Source organism: Pan paniscus, chromosome 21, assembly GCF_029289425.2.
Source record: "Pan paniscus chromosome 21, NHGRI_mPanPan1-v2.0_pri, whole genome shotgun sequence".
Lineage (NCBI taxonomy): Eukaryota > Metazoa > Chordata > Mammalia > Primates > Hominidae > Pan > Pan paniscus.
In genome coordinates this window covers 2211009-2227691 of record NC_073270.2, presented here as the reverse complement: position 1 = coordinate 2227691, position 16683 = coordinate 2211009, and the positions used below count along the sequence as shown (strand labels likewise).

Sequence of the window (16683 nt, the reverse complement as noted above, 5' to 3'; positions counted from 1 at the left end):
ATTTCAGGCTGGGTAATTTATGAAGAAAACAGGTTTATTAATATTTGGTTCATGGTTTTGTGGGCTTGTACAAGAAGGATGGCATTAGCACCTGATTCTGGTGAGGACTTCAGGAAGCTTCCAATCATGGCAGAAAGAGAAGGGGAGCAGACATCACATGGCAAGAGAGGGAGCAAGAGGGAGAGGGGAGGAAAGTGCCAGGCTCTTGTTTTAACAATCAGTTCTCTAGTGAACGAATAGAGTGAGAACTCACTTATTACCGTGGGGACAGCACAGAGCCATTCATGAGGGATCCACCCCCATGATTCAAACATCTCCCACCAGGCCCCAAGTCCGCCACTGGGGATCAAATTTGAACATGAGATTTGGAGGAGACAAACATCCGAAGGACATCAACCCCAAACCCACGTTCCCCTACTGTTAACATCTTACATGAGTATATTTGTTACAATTAACCAACACTGATACACTGTTATTAGCTAAAGTCCATACTTTGTTTATATTTCCATAGTTTTTGCATAATTTCCTTTTCCTGTTCCAGTACTCAATCAAGGGTACCACACTACATTGAGTCGTTATGTCTTTTTAGGTTCCTATCGTTTGTGACAATTTCTCAGACTTTCCTTGTTTTGATGACCTTTGAGGAGAACTAGTCAGATGTTTTGTAGAATTTTCTTCATTGGGATTCGTCTGATGTTTATCTGATGACTAGACTGCAGCTATGGGTTTTGGGGAGGAAGACAACAGAGGTAAAGTGCCACTTGTGCCGCATCATATCCAAGGTACCTACTAGCGACGTGATTTGACTGTTGGAGTTGACTTTCATCACCTGGCTGAGGTCATCACGTTTGTCAGTTTCTCCACTGTAAAGTTACTTCCCACCGGCCCCCGCCCCCGCCCCACCACCCCAGCGCTTTCCATAAAACACTCTTGGAAAGGGAGTCATTATGTGCAACTCGTACTTTCAAAATGGGGAGTTACAGTTCCCCTCCTCAAGGACTGAGTTATCTAGATACAGAACTTGGAATTCTGCATGGGAGATTTCTCTTTTCTACCTGTTTGTTCCATTATTTTTATCAGTGTGGACTCGTAGATATTTATTTCATACTTTTTGTTACAGTCCAATATTACCTTATTTATTTTGTCACTCAAATTTTTCCAGCTTTGGCCATTGGGAACTCTTTCAGTTAGCTCCTACCTCCACCATTTGTGTGTGTGTGTGGTGTGTGTAGTGTGTGTGTAGAGTGTGTGTGTGGCATGTGTGTGTAGTGTGTGTGTGGTGTGTGTGTAGTGTGTGTGGTGTGTGTAGGTAGTGTATGTGTGTGGTGTGTGTGTGTAGTATGTGTATTGTGTGTATGGTGTGTGTGTAGTGCGTGTGGTGTGTGTGGTGCATGTGGTATGTGTGTGGTGTGTGTAGTGTGTGTGTAGTGTGTGTGTGGCATGTGTGTGTAGTGTGTGTGTGGTGTGTGTAGTGTATGTGTAGTGTGTGTAGAGTGTGTGTGGCATGTGTGTGTAGTGTGTGTGTGTGGTGTGTGTGTAGTGTGTGTGTGGTGTGTGTGTGTGGCGTGTGTGTAGTGTGTGTGTGGTGTGTGTAGTGTGTGTGTAGTGTGTGTAGAGTGTGTGTGGCATGTGTGTGTAGTGTGTGTGTGTGGTGTGTGGTGTGTGTGTGTGTGTGTGTGTGTAGCATTTCTTTACTTTCTGGCACTATCAGATGCTCTGGGCTCATCTTGCAGTGTTTCCTGCCCAAGTCCTGTAAACAGCAATTTCTTCAAGGAGCCTTGGATCCTTTTATTGGAGAATGGTATTAGAAACCAAGATTTCAGTGCTACGTGTGCTTGTTGCTATGGAGTATCATTGCTTCTAGGCCCTCTCGCCTGACAGTAAGGAAATAAATGTGTGTATACTAGCCCGTGTGTGTGTGTGTGTATTTTATATATATATATAACTTTCTGTATGTAATCATCTGCATCTATATTAAGCTAAACATGAGTTCATTCTGGTATCTCCAATTCTAATCTGTTGCCACATGGATCATTCTAGCCTCCTCCTCAGGGGTCATTTTTATCAGAAGCAATGTTGCTTAGTAACATAGCAGACATATGTTTATCTGTTTCCAGGAAACAGAGCTTCCAAAGGTCAAATTCTCATGCAAAAGAGGAAAGGGTTTTGTTAACCCTTTACTTACATTCATCAGTGAGGCTCTCCACTGCTCTGAGGATAAAGAACAAATTACTTGGTCTGTAAGGCTCTACAGTGACCTGGCCTGCTAAGCCCAGGCTCGTCTCCTACCAGGTTCCTTATCAGGCCCTCCATGACAACCATACGGGTCTCCTTCAACTCTCAAACTCATCACACACTTCCTTCTACCCCAAGGTCTTCGCCTATGCTAGGCACTCTGCTGGACTTCTCTTTCCTCCCCTCTTTATCTGGTTGCCTTCTACTCATCCTTCTAATCTCAGCTCAATCCACACTTTTACAGGAAGCCGTTCCTATCCCCAAGACTAGGTTGGCACCCTTGTTTGAGGCTTGCGCTCTATACTTTTATTTGGTAGCATTTACTATAACTGCAATGTTACATTTACTTATCCTTTTCTCCCACTAGAATACAAGCTTCCTGAGTGTAGGGATGGAGTCTACCTAGCTAACTAGTATATAATATTTGCCCATTTTCTCTGTTCTTTATTCAGTGAGCACTTATCCAGAGCTTCCTAGGTGTTAGCCCCTTTTCTAGTGTCTGGGGATACTGCAGGGAGGGAAACAGGCAAAAACCCTCTTCTTTTGGCACTTATTTTTTAGTGGAGGTGGCAATAAGCAAACAGAAACTAATGTCAGTTGGTAAGTGCTATAGAGAAAAATTCAGAGTGAGGGAGTAAAGAGTGCTGGGGCACTGCTATTTTTGAAAGGATGGCCTGGAATGGCGTCTCTGAGAAGGTGGCATTTGAGCAAAGACTTGAAGGAAGTGAGGGAAGGGGGTGAGTGCGGGAAATATCAGAAAGAAAAACGTCCCAGGCAGAAGGAACAGCCAGCGCAAAGGCTGAGGTAGGACAGCGCATGACTGAGGGAAGGAACAGTGAGTGCTTTAAAGGAGGTATCTCATCCCATTCCCGTAACACTTCCTACATCCGTTTCACAGAGGAGGAAACCGAGCTCCCGGAGGGCAGTCCTTTACACCAGGGCACCCAGCTGTGGGGGTGGAGCTGGGATTTGAACAGGAGTGTGGTGCCAGGACTAGCATCCCTCTGAAGTCTCTAACAACGGGTCAGGCCTCTGCAAGGCTGGGAGGAAATGGAGGCCTTCCCAGCCCTGGTGGATCTGCCTAGGGCTAGGCTATGCTGGCCTTGAAGGCACAGGCATCCATCATCCAGGGTGACTTCCAGTCTCCTGGTTGGGGAGGGCTGCACAGAACTTCGGAGGAGGGCAGGTCAGGCTCCGCTCATGAGGTGGCCGAGGAGCAGGACATGGCACACTCATTCGCCTGTCCTTCCACATGGCCAACTTCTGCTGGCCTTCCCAGAGCCCTCGAAGCCTGCACATTCACAGTCCTCCTGGACAGAAGTGGATACAGGCTCAGAGGCCAGAGGTACTAACCTGAGACCACACGATTCAGCTGGTCACCGTGTCTTCCCGGAACCTGCACGATTCAGACCAAAGCTGTCTCTGGGGTTGGCGTGTGTTCCCCAAAGAGGAAACGTCTCCACGAATTTGGTACTCTAGGCACTTCGCTGGACTCATCTTAACTCCGGCCCTGTAAAGGAAAGAAGCGAAAGTCACCCCTTTTCACAGCCTGTTCCCCCACACCCACCTAGGTCTTCCAGGCGATCAGACATGGGTCCTGTTCTCCAGGAGCTGCCAATCCGATGGAGGAGGCTGACCCTTAAACAAAATCACGACCGTCAGAGACAAGAGCAAACAGTGCAGGCAAAAGGAGAGCCCAGATGGAGGGGCCCGTGGGGTAAGTGGGTGTGTGCCCAGGGAGGGGTTCCAGGAGAAGAGGCCCCACAGCTGGGCCTTGGAGGGTGAGGGTGTGTTTGGCCATTGGCAATGCCCCCAGGAGAACACCTCTCTTGGGCGGAGCACTCCACTGTCCCACGGAGAAAAAAATTGCAGAGAAAAGGGGGAGGGGGATCGTCAGATTCTTTCTTGCAGCCTTCAGGTGGCGCCCTTGAGCCACGGAGCCGCAAGCGCCCGAGGAGACCGTCCCGACCTGAGGACCTCGGAGAGGACCCGGGGTCCTAGCTGGGGGCTGTGTGTGGGGTGGGGGGTGGGGGGAAGGGGAAGAGTGGGGGTGAGGAGTGGGGAGGCACCTGGGCTTGGCGCAATAGGGGCTCTCCGGCGGTGTGGAGGGGCGGGCGGCGGGGGAGGGGTCTTCTTCAGCACCCCCCCCGCCCGCCCCGCCCCTACGCCCGTGGACCGCGGGCTCCAAGCCCCAGTTCCCTAAGCCCAGGCGCCGGCGATCCAGATCTGCCTGGAGGGGAGGGAAGGACGATGGATCGGCGCCCCCGCACCCTCACCCCAGCCCATCACCCGCCTTCCTGTCCCTCTCCTTGCTAACTCTCCGGGCGCCCTCGCCGGCCGCGGGCGGAGCTCCCTCCGCGGCGCTCGGCGAGCCCCGGCCCCCGCCCCTTCTCCTGTCCCTCTGTCCCCGGATCCCCCCCCCCCGCCTCCCCAGCGGCCGCCACCGCCGCCGTACAGCTCCGCGCGGCGCGAGCAGGTACGTGCGCCTCGGCAGTGGCTCCGGGCCGGGCCGGGAAGGGGGCGGGAGACCGGGAGGGCGAGGCGGTGGCGGCCAGGCCCGCGCCCTCCGGGCTGCGCCGCAGGCGAGACCCTCGCAGGCGAGACCCCCGCAGGCGTACGCCGGCTGCAGGAAGGCGGACGGGCACCGGAGAGGACGCACCCTCGCCCGCCGGCGGCCGGGCGCCCTTCGCCCCAGCGTGGTGAGGCGGGGAGGGAGGCCCGGCGCAGGTACGCACGCGGAGAGGGGACTGCTGGGGGCGGCAGGAGGCCGAGGGCCGGGGGCGGGGAGTGGCGGCGAAGGACAGCTAGCCTGACCTCGCGGCCCGCCGAAGGACATGCGACCAGGGGACCCGGTCTCCCCGGGCCTCCGCCTGGTCCGATTCGGCCTTCCGGGTCCCGCGTCTGTGGTCAAGGGCAGGAGCAGGGGGTGTGGACTGCGGGCCGGCGGGAGCGGGCGCGGTGGGCAGCCGGCGTGCTGGGGCTTGCTGCGCGCAACTTTGGGTACAACAGCGTGGACCTGCGTGTGCGTATCTGCGCGCCCCGAGGCTTTGTGTACAACTCGTGCGTGTGTCTATCGACTGGGTTTTGCGAAGCTTCATCCACAGCCGCTGTGCGTCCCTCTCTCCGGGTGTCAGTGCGCGCGGTGGGTGGGGTATTGGGCCCCTGCGGGTCTTGGTGGATCTGGCTTGGGTCTTACTCCCAGGGGCACTTAAGTGTGTGTGTGTGTGTGTGTGTACGCGCGCGTGCGTGTGACGGGGTACTCGTGTGGCCCGAAGATCCGAGGGTCACACTACGTGACTTCTGGGTGTCTGTGGGTACTGCTGTGGGAACAGCTGCTGGGGGAGTGAGTGTGGAACTGGAGTGTTCCTTTCAGGACCTGTCTGACTGCAGATGAAATTAGTAACTGGTGGGGTCGTGGGGTGTGAATGGTGGGCAGGAGCAGCTATGTCAGTTGGTGTGTTTCTGCTTCTGTTAGGGTAATTGGGCACGGCCTTGGTGTAACTGGTGAATATCTCTGAACCTGGGCATGAAACAGAGAGATGTCCTAACTCTGGGTGAGAGGAATCCTCGTTTTTCTCTGCCCTCTCACTGTGGCATCCTAAGAAAAAAGTTTTGGGTTCCTGCAGCATGAAGGAGAGCTCTGCTCCCAGAATTTGGGAGCTCCAGATTTCTTCCAGGGTGTGGAGGCATCAATATATCAGTCTGGGAAAGGGGTTCCTGGGCCACTCCAGGAGCTGAGTTGGGTGGAAGGTGCTGAGGGTGTGGGTGGGGGCCACTTCTGAGCACCCATGTGGCACCCACTGCTGGTCCCTGTTTGTGGCTGGGCACTCAGGAAAATGTTTTTGGTGCTAAGAGTAAAAAGCCAACCAACAAACACGTCTCTTTTTTCTGTCTATTCACTGGAAAGTAAAAGCAGTCTGGGCGCAGGCTGGGGACCCAGATGGAATTCAAACTTATGCCTGCTCTCAAGGTGCTCACGGTTGCTGATAAACAGCTGGATAAAATGAAGAGTCTATGAGTGAGGGATGCAGAGCCAGGGAAGGCTGGTGGAGTGATGCCACCAGCACAGGGGTATGAGTTTGCAGGTTTGTACATGATAATAATTCTTAGGGAATCTGCATTCAACTCCTGTCCTCCACCCTCCCATACATGCCATGGGATCTTGGCCATGTTTTATGAAATAGAGACAGTAATTCCGGATCGTGGGGCTGGTGAGGGTGATATGAGATACTCCTGCATGAAGTGTCGGGTACATGGCTCAACAGCTAGTAGGTGCTTGGTAAACATTTACTAAATTGAGACTCTGGAAAGAGAGACGTAGTGATAGAAATGGGCTGTAAAGGGAAAAGAGCTTTGTACTCACATGAAAGGCCCTATATGTGCTAAGTGGAGGTGTCTGATGCTAGTCCATATTGACAAGAAGGTCAGAAAGATTGAAAAACATGTCTTCCTGCATTGAGGCTCTTTGAGTTTCATTCATTCATTCATTCCATTCATCCTCACTTCATTTGCTCATATTTACACACACACACACACACAGAGAGAGAGAAACACACAGAGAGAGAGAGAGAGAACGAACCACAGTGCACTGGAGAATAAACTCCGGCATGAGAATGCAGAGAATCGTGTGTGTGTGCATGTATGTGTGCATAAACACACCGGAGCATGTGAGCCAGTCTGCACCTGGTGGTCTCTGTAGCCCATGACTTGTGCGCCTAGGGCTCTGAGTGTATGTGCCCTCAGGCCATCAGTGTATACAAGGAATGATGCAGTTCTGCTGTGGATTAGGAATGACACATGCCAGGCAGGGAAGGGGGCTGAGGTGGGACCTGTTGGGGAGAGGCTAGATCTGCCCAAGAGCCCCGATTGCCAACTCCAGGTAAGTGTTACAAGGGAAGGGGGGCCTAAGGTGGCCAGATTCTTTCATTTTGCAGGAGAAGCCAGGAATCCAACATTTAAAATGTAAAATCTAAAATCTTTTGCTTTTTATACATTTGCAACTAATTCACCAAAAACAAATGAACAGGCCAGGAACAAAACAAAGCAAAACTTCTATCAGCCAAATATGGTCCCCGGGCTGTAAGTCAGTGTCCTTCAGCGGGAATGCACATGTGCTGTCTGTGTCTGGGTGGGTTTGTGTTCAGGTTCTTGGGTGGGGTAACTCCTCTTGCAGCACAGAGAGTGTCCCTCTTCTCGCCTCTCCCTCCCGGTTCCCCTCCTGTGGTTCTAGTCCAGGTCCCCACCCTTCTGTTTACATAAAGGCATTTGGCTTTGACCTAGTCATGGCTCTCCAGTCTGCCCCTTCCTCTTGGCCCTTTTAGCCATGCCATCCCCAACCTGCTGGCTTCCTTGCTGGACCCCCATCCTCCACTTTGCCCCTCCCATCTCATCAGTCCTCCTTTCTTCTGAAGCCGAGGCACTTCCTGCTCCAGCTCCTCAGCTCTGCATGGCTCTCGGGCTCCTTGGCCTGGCTTTCAGAGTCCTCTGTGAGCCGGCCCCAGCTGGCCTCTGAGGCAGTCTGTTCCCCTTTCCAGAATGCCCTCATCACCTAACATTGCTGGGAAGTATCCAATTCATCTTCTGAGATCTGGCTCAAATGCCACCAACTCACAGAAACTTCCCTTCCTCTTTGTTCCCACAACAACTTCTGCATTTCTACCCCCTCCCCCACCCCTCTGTCATCCTTCCCTCATACAACAAGGTCCATGGATTGCACTGGCCAGGGTCTTGCATGCACTATTTTATGAAATCCTCACAACAACCTAATGAGGGAGGCATTTTATTCATTCCCATTTTATAGATAAGAAGAAGACCGAATCTGGAGAGGTCACATCACTTGCCCAAGCTCAAGTGGTGAAGCTGGGATTTGAGCCTGATATTCACACTATCTACATTCCCTCCAGTATAATAGGAACTCATCGCTAACTTTGAGCACTTAGTGTTCTGAGTACTTCGTATAGGTTATCTCAATCCTACTCCAGCTTTGCGAACTAGAGGGTAGTAGTAGTATTATTTTATAGGTGGGGAAACTGAAGCCAGACAGGATTAGTGAATTGCCCACAGCCATACCCCACCTGGTGGTAGAGTGGCATCTGGGCTTGGATCACACTGTTCTGTCATCGTCTTATTCCGTCTTCCCCTCTGTCTGGCAGACACCCCCAAGTGGGAATTGTGCCTGACTCACCTTCATGTGCTTGGGGACTGGTATGATGTCCTCCACAACAGGGAGAGGTTGCTACATTCAACTGACTTTCTTTTTTCTCTTCCAGCTGCCAAGGGGCCAAGGGATGAGCTGGGGCCCTCCTTCCCAATGGCATCTCCCCCTGGTCTGGAACTGAAGACACTGAGCAATGGTCCCCAAGCCCCAAGGAGATCAGCTCCCCTGGGCCCAGTGGCCCCAACCAGGGAGGGTGTGGAGAATGCCTGCTTCTCCTCAGAGGAGCATGAGACCCATTTCCAGAACCCTGGGAACACGAGACTGGGCAGCTCACCCAGTCCCCTTGGGGGTGTCTCCTCACTGCCCCGATCCCAGCGGGATGATCTGTCCCTTCATTCAGAGGAGGGGCCAGCCCTGGAGCCCGTGAGCCGCCCAGTGGATTATGGCTTTGTTTCCGCCCTCGTTTTCCTGGTGAGTGGGATTCTTCTGGTGGTGACAGCATACGCCATCCCCCGTGAGGCTCGAGTCAATCCGGACACAGTGACAGCGCGGGAGATGGAACGACTAGAGATGTACTACGCCCGCCTGGGCTCCCACCTGGACAGGTGCATCATCGCAGGCCTCGGGCTGCTCACGGTGGGCGGCATGCTCTTGTCGGTGCTGCTCATGGTCTCCCTGTGCAAGGGCGAGCTGTACCGCCGGAGGACCTTCGTCCCCGGCAAGGGCTCCAGGAAGACCTACGGCTCCATTAACCTGCGCATGAGACAGCTCAATGGGGATGGGGGCCAGGCCCTGGTGGAGAATGAAGTTGTCCAGGTCTCAGAGACTAGCCACACCCTCCAGAGGTCTTAAGAACTAGCCCACCTTATCTGGCTGCTTTAGCTCCAGTGCTACAAGGTCCACCCCCTGCTCCCGCCCACCTGACCCCTGCCAAGGCCTGGGGTTTCAAACTGAGCTCACACAGGGCCTTGTGGAAGAAGTACTGGGTGCTGGAGGGGGAGCTCGGGGCCCAGCCCATGCCCCACACGGGCAGGCAGCCCACTGATCTGTTTTGTAGCTGAGGTTTTGCATACGGTTTCGTTTGGAGGATGGCTTCTGATGCTAAAAATACAAAAGTTTGGAAACCGCTGCTCTTGGAGGATGAGGTTTCTTGGCATTTCTCAAGATTGGGAGCTGTTTGAAAGGTTGCCCATCCTCTTCCCTCATGCCTTGGGGAGTGAGGGACCTCTCCTGTCCTTATTGGCTGAGTGAGGGTGTTGATTGGCCGTGGAGGGGTCCCTTTCAGCCCTGATCATCTAAGGTGGGAGGTGGCTTCATGATGAGGGGAGAAGTCGGCACCAGAGTGACCCCCAGTACCCCCACTGACTAAACCGTGATCCTACCCTCACCAGGCCTCAGTTGCCCTGCCTTCAAGTGAGGGGGTTGGACTGGATGACCCCTCAGGTCCCTCTAGTTCTTCCCTGGGAATGGGAACCCAGTCTCTATCTCCAGTCACCCCTCCAGGGCAGGAAGGCATCCACCAGGCACTAACCATTCTCCCTGCCATTTTCTGGCCTGACCTCAGGGACCACCACAGCCAGCAGCTCTCATGGTCTCAGGGAAGAGCTCCCTGGTGGGGTTGGGTTCAGTTCAAAGTTTGCTACAGCCTGGTTTTGGTCTTGGGGTCTAATTTCCTGCAGTGACACATTTTTACAAAGCCAAGTGCACAGTATTACCCAGTTCTCTGGGCAAGAAGGATCTTTTACACAGGAAAGGGTGAGGGCTTTATTGTATTTCTGTGGGCATGATGCAGGCCTTGATCACCTTCTCCTCCATAGTATGTCTCTTGCTCCTGACCTTATTTGGATAGCAGGAAAAAAAAATTTTTATGCTGAATTTGTAACCTTAGTCTCCCTCATATAGTAGTAAAGTGAAGCCACAGTTTATTTGGGGGAGAAATCAGGCACACTTGGGTGGCCTGGACACGCTGGCCACATTGCCATTTGTGTTTTTCTTATGAAATGTTTCTAGGTTCCTGCAGACTTTCTTTAAACTCTTGATAAGGAAAGGAAGTAGGCCCTGGGGCAAGGAGATACAGGTGTTTGAGGACTGTGGGGAGGCATCCTTCAGTCTGAATGGCCCCAGAGGGCTTCGAGAGCACATGCCTTCTAAGCCACCGGTGTAGAGACCCTACAGGAGCCATTTTAGTGAATTCCCTGCCCAATGTAGGTCCTACTTACTCCATCTCAGTTGGCCACATGGGCCGAGGATCCTGTTCCTTGGGGGTGGGAGGGTGGGGGGGCATGGGGTCTGTAGTGTAGAGAGGCCCTGATTAGCTGTAACTTGAGCCTTCAGTCCAGTGAGTTGAACATCTGGGGAGTGTAATATCACAGCTTCTATGACAGATCAAATATCTGCTCCTACTGGTAGGTTTTACCAAGAGCAGAGAGCTAGAGGAAGACTGGAAAGGACAAGGGTTGTTTAGCTTGGCTTCCCAGGTTTTTGTTGTGGTATTGAAGGGGTATGGTGTGGAAAGAGCAAAGCTCCAAGATGGTAAAAGATTCACAAGTCCTAGGCTTCCACTGTTGTGTCGCTTTCTCCCAGGCTCCAAGTAGGCACAGCCACAGAACGTGGCATGAGCTGTTCTAAGTAAGCTACATAGGATTGGACATCCCAAATCATGGGCTAAGGCTTTTCAATCCATAATGATAATTAAAAAAATATCAACCAAGTCATATGGATTACTGTGATGGTGGCAGACTCATTTGGATACTAAACCTGTTGAGTGAATGCATCTGGGACCATCAGTTCATATCAGTTTAAATGCAATGAGTTTATTTAGGGGAGAAATCGGGCATATTTGGGTGGCCTGGACATGCTGGCCGCACTGCCATTTGTTTTTTTCTTATGAAATGTTTGATGTTAATCATCAAACAGATTTAGGGGCTAAATCTGTTTGATGATGAAATCCCTGGAATCTCAGGTTTTTCTAAGCCAGAGAAGCCTGCTTTGCATTCTAATGTTGAAAGTCCTTTAGAAAATGTGTATAATGGACTGAGGCGTTATTACCTTGTCAGTGAATTAAGAAAACTTAAGAGATGACAAAAGCATTTCCCCATGATTACAGCTGAGATCTGCCAGCTGATGGATCAGAAAGAGGTTTAAGGAGGAGGCGATTAGGAACGCGGAGTAGGATGCTGAGAACTTTCTTTGCAGGCATTCCAGGGGCCTCTGTGGTTACTGGAATGTGCCTCTCCTCCAGGAACTGCCTCTCCCACCTAACCCGCTCCTAGGGCCCCAAACCTTGCTTTTCCTGGCGCATCAGAACAGATACCGATTTTGGAGTTGGTAAGACTAAAGTTGGAATCCAGGCTCTGCCACTTACTGGCTGCGTGACCTTGGGCAAGTTACTCCACCTCTCTGAGTCGGGATTTCTCTATCTGTGAAGTGGGATTAATGAAAGCTCTGCCTCAGGGTGGTGGTGCAGATTACAGATAAAATGGAGAACTGCATAGTATGAGGTCCAGGGATGATGATGCTCTCCTTCCCCACCTCAACTGGGGATAGCTGGATTAGGCCTCAAACGCTGTGGTCAACCCTTCTGCCTTTCTTCTATCACACCTCACATCCCAGATCAGCGCATCTTGTCAGCTCCACTTTCAGAATCTGATTGCTGTCCACCCTCGGCTGTCACCGCCAGTCCAGGGTTGCTCACTGGTGTTCTGGCTTTCTCTCTTACCCCCTTCTCCTCCCCTCCTCCCCGCCCCATCACCAGGTTCATGCTCCACTCAGCAGCCAGAGGAAGGCCAGAGGCTGGTCAGGTCAGGCCACTCCTCTGCTCAAAACTCTCCTATGGCTCCCTCTCCAGGCAAAAGCCAAAATTCTCACCACAACCAGTGGCAGATTTATAGCAAGACTGGCAAAGCTTAAGTGTCCGGGCCTCTCACTAGCACAAGCCCCTTCCAAGGCCCTGAATTGGTTTATCTATCTTGAGGATGCCCCACTGGACTGCATAAGCTTCAGGTACCCCCAAACCAGGGTTCATCCCTCACAGTGGCCTACAAGGCACTAAGCAATTGGGACCCTGTGCTTCTCTGACCTCATCTCTCACCCCTTACCCCTTGCTCACTCACCCCAGCCACACGTGCCTCTTGACCATTCCTCAACCTTACTGGGCACGCTCACATCCAAGGGACTTCAGACGTGCTGCTGCTTCTGCCTGGAAGGTACTTCCCCTCAGTATCTGCAAGGCCCACTCCCTCACCTCCTTCGGGGCTGTATTCAAATATCTTCTCCTCAGTGAAGCCTTTGCTGAACACCATATTTAAAGTTGTACCCCACCCCACCTCATTCCCTTTTCTCCTTCGCTGCCTTATTTTTCTCTGATCACTGATCATGACCCAGCAGGCTGAGCCTTGTACTTGTCTTTCCCACCCACGACCTCTCCTGCTGGATTGCAAGCTCCACGAAAGCCGGAATTTTGGTCTAACTGGTTCTTGCTGTACTCCCAGTGTTAGAAACATGTTTGGCACATAGTAGGTGCTCATTGTTGAATGAATGGATGAATAAATGTAACAAAAGCTTCTTATACCTGCCAGTGCTGCAGAGCCATATGCAGGACCCAGGAGGCCCGTGGTTCCTTCTCAGACTCCTGGAGCCCTCTCTAGGGGTGAGGATCAGTTGTGCAAAGGATCACATGCCTCAAAGGTGCTGATTTTGTCACTGGGCCCTGCAGCTGGGAACTTGGGAATCCATTTGCCTTCCTCTCCCTGGGCCTTGGTAGGGCTTTATGTGGAAGGGTTAGAGGGGTGTCCCTCAGAAGACCCTTCTCCCCCAACCTTGTTGGGACATACCCAGGTTCCAGCTAAACCTGGGAGACATTTGCTGGGTGTTTAGGGGCCTGTGAGATAAACCAACCGGATTCTTCCCATCCAAGGACCTTGAGTGCCCAGGCCTGGCCCTTTGGAACCCCAGTATCCATGATCACATCTACTCACTTACCTCAGGCATCTCCCAGCCCAAAATGCCAGCTGCCTGAGATTCCACCATTTTTGCTCCCTTCCTTGAGAATAAGCATTAATTTCCCTGGGATTCTCTTTAAAATGTCCTCACTGAATGGACATGTCTATACATACACATGTGCATATGTGCATGAGCACACACATGCGCATGCACGTACACACACACACACACACACACACACACACACACACACACACACACACACACACACAGAGCTTTCTCTTGTCTGACCAAGCCCAGAGGCCAAGGACACCTATCTTGTAAAGCAGCTTCAAGCCAGGACATCCTCTGGATGATTGACGACATTTTCTGTTTCTCCACCAGCCATAGGCCTTGCAGTTCCCAGAATGCCAACCTCACAGCAACAATCAAGTTTCTCCTCCCCAGGCGAGGCTGGTTTCTCTGTATTCTTCCTGCTTCCCCCGCCCTTAGCAGGACGGGGAGAGATGTCTAGAAGCATTTCTGTCCTGGCATTTCTGGAGGGGACTGTGTGATCCTGAGCTGGGAACCAGGAGAGCTAGGTCCTGTTGGTCACCCCTTCTCTCTGTGGGCCTTTGGACAAATTACTCCATCTCTCTGGTCTACCAGAGGAAAATTGGAAACCTTCCCACTCTGCCTTCTCTGAAAGCTGGGGGATCAGATAACACAAGCAGAGGGCTTTCCAAAGTTGAGAGCTTGGTACTCTGTGTCTGGAGAGCTTTGAAGGGGCAGGAGTAGGGGGGAAGGGAGGCATTATTAAGAAGCCACAGGAGGTGGGGTTCTGTGTCAGGTGCTGTCAGGAGGCACTCACAAAGTCAGGGAGGCCCTCCATCTGGGCCTGCTGGTCTCTCCTGGAGAATGGACTCCTTTTGATGTTCCCCAGGAGGTACATTTCAGCTAGAGAAAGAGAAACTTGCTGAGATCTGGGCTGGAGTGGTAGGGAGCTTCTTGTCAGTGGAGGTATTAGCATCTACTGGTCAAGTGTTGGCTGTCTTAGGGATGGAGCATAGTGGAGATGGGTAGGATTTAGCCAAGAGACTCCCCAAGCTTCCAACCCCCTCACCCTTTGAGGGGAGCCGATGTCCCAATGGCCAGATCCTGGCTAAAGACAGTAACAACCCTGGCCCTGTGGTATTTTCTTGTCTTTGGCCCAAAAACCCCCTTTGCCACATTATTTCTCTTCTAGATCAAGCTGTTCCATGAGCAGATGCACAGGACCAGGACACCTAAATGGTGCAGAGGGTTGCAGGATGGCCGTCTTCCTCCTCCCAGAGGGCCAAGTGATTCTGAGCTTTCTCCCTACTCAAATCTCAGAGAGCTTGTCAGAGGCAGGAAACCTTATAGAAGAGGTCCACTGAGGATGATGGTCCATCAAATGAGAGTGTAAGTCAGATTAGAGTCTGACTGCCTGGATGCTTGGTTGTTGTTTAATGCCTCTTAGCCTGTTTCCTCATCTGTAAAAGGGTAGTGCTAATAACAGTGCCTTCCCCATAAGGCTGTGGTGAGCAGAAAATAACATGATACCTGTAAAGCACTTAGCACGGTGCCTGGCACCCCATAATTGCTTGATGTCAGCTATTCGTGTTGGTTCGTTCGTTCATTCATTCGCACACAATCTGCATTCCTCCCTGAGCTAGGCGCTGTAGGGTACACACAGACCCTGCCCTTGAGTTGGTCACAGGCTGTCTGGGGAAACAGGACAGTGTGATTGCTGCTGTGATGAGCATGCACAGTGGGCTGTGTGTGTGGAGGAGAGATCTGATTGAACTGGGGTCAGAAAGGGTCACCCTTCTTCCAGGAAAGAAGGGTGTGTGTAATGGGCATTTTAAACAGTGAGGCAGTATCCAGTGTGAAGAAAGAGTAGAGAGAAGGAAAGGCACTCGGGGCAGAGGAACAGCATGAGCAGAGGCTCAGAGGCCTACACAGCCTGGCGTGCACTGCGGTGGTGGTGGGGATGGGGGGGTTGGTGGTGGTGGGGAGGGGGGTGGCAGGGGGTGGGAGGGAGGTCTGCATTCTGGGCTGGAGTGTGGAGATGAGGCATACTGAAGGGCATGCCTCGATGTTTCATCATCTATAGAATGGGGACAACCACAGTACTGAAATTACAGGGCCATTATGAAGAATCAGTTCTCAGAGACAGTGTATAGCACATGGAGAGAGGTCACTGTCAGCCATTATAATCACTTGCAGATGTGTGTGGCAAGAAGAATCTTCTGATATCATGCCCTTTAGGGGTGACACTGGCGCTGGGGAGGCCCGTCCATGGGACTGTGGACTCCGGTACCCCCAGCCCTTCTCAGGGATCCCGCTGCAGCCAGAGGACATAACCTCAAGCTCCAGGTACTTCATCTCAACAACCTGTCCCTACTTGGACCCTGAGCCACCAAGGTCAAGGTGGCAGCTGCTGCTCTCCTGGGCTGAGGGGGAGGTTAGCAAGTGGAAGGAAAGCTGGCCCCAGGGGAGCAGGGAGGGCAGAGGAAGAAGGCGGCTTCCATGCCAACCTCTTCCCGGGTGGCTCAGTGTCTGGGCCAGTACTGATTTAGGGCCAAGGGCATTCAGCAAAGCCATTTCTCTCCCATCTCATCTTTCTTCCCTTCCTCCAATCTCTCCCTATTCCTCTATTTTTGATTCCTTTTCATGTCCGCATTTCATTTTACTGAAGTCACTCATGGGGGTTAGGCACCCACAGGAGAGTTGTTACTACTGCTGACTCTCCTCCTGAGAGTCCCCACCCTTTCTCATCAGATTAAAGCAGGGACCCAAGTGCAAATGCCTGCAGGGCTCGGCAGGTGACATTAACAAACTAAGCAGGTGGCTGTGGACAGCGGCAGGATTAAAGGGGAGGTCTGCTTCAACTCTGGCTGGCTGTTGCCCTGTGGTGGATGGGCTCAGGGTTACCAGAACTCCTGATTTTTCAAGAGCAGCTGGACTGCTGGACCTTTGTGTGGGTAAAAGAATGCTGAAAGGGATTATCCCGCTGCCTGAAAATGGTGGTTGGGGACAAGGGAGTGTCCAATGAGATGCCACTTGCTGGGACCAGACCTCCACACCCTTCCCCCTGCCCAGGACTTAATAAATCACTTAAGAAGGGGACCGATGCCTGCCTCCCAGCTGCAGGGCTGAGCTGCAGGGCCTGCGGACCACCTGAGTGTTACCCATCCAAGCACCCTTTATTCATTCTTTCAACAAAGATTTGAGCACTCTGTGCTAGGTTTTGGAGATACAGCACTGAACAGATGAAAAATGTAAGGAGAGTATTCTTGAGAGGGCTTGAAATGTTATCTTCTGGAGCTCAGAAGAGTTTGTGAACA

At 52.1% G+C, this 16683-nt stretch overlaps 2 protein-coding genes across 12 annotated transcripts; one reads left to right on the top strand and one right to left on the bottom strand.

Moving 5' to 3' along the window:
• LOC100986458 (collagen alpha-1(VII) chain) lies at positions 1-12693 on the bottom strand. Its single transcript, XM_055105092.1, has 7 exons — positions 12636-12693; positions 9318-9493; positions 8990-9145; positions 5206-5397; positions 4971-5161; positions 3589-3745; positions 1-719 (listed from the first exon to the last, which is right to left on the bottom strand). Exons 1-6 carry the CDS (start codon positions 12691-12693, stop codon positions 3604-3606), a joined length of 915 nt encoding a protein of 304 aa, XP_054961067.1. The 3' UTR covers positions 1-719; positions 3589-3603.
• TMEM74B (transmembrane protein 74B) lies at positions 4164-9521 on the top strand. Of its 11 annotated transcripts, none has more exons than XM_057300794.1 (4): positions 4164-4962; positions 5711-5789; positions 6206-6320; positions 8505-9521. In XM_057300794.1, the coding sequence occupies exons 3-4, from the start codon at positions 6290-6292 to the stop codon at positions 9242-9244; spliced, it is 771 nt and encodes a 256-aa protein (XP_057156777.1). In that variant the 5' UTR covers positions 4164-4962; positions 5711-5789; positions 6206-6289; the 3' UTR covers positions 9245-9521. The 11 variants fall into 11 exon arrangements, 9 of the variants coding, with proteins under 9 accessions (XP_057156777.1, XP_034803141.1, XP_034803143.1 ...); XM_034947250.3 differs by having other exon boundaries at positions 6143-6320; XM_055104553.1 differs by lacking the exon at positions 4164-4962 and adding an exon at positions 5208-5344.
• Positions 12694-16683: the final 3990 nt, after the last annotated feature.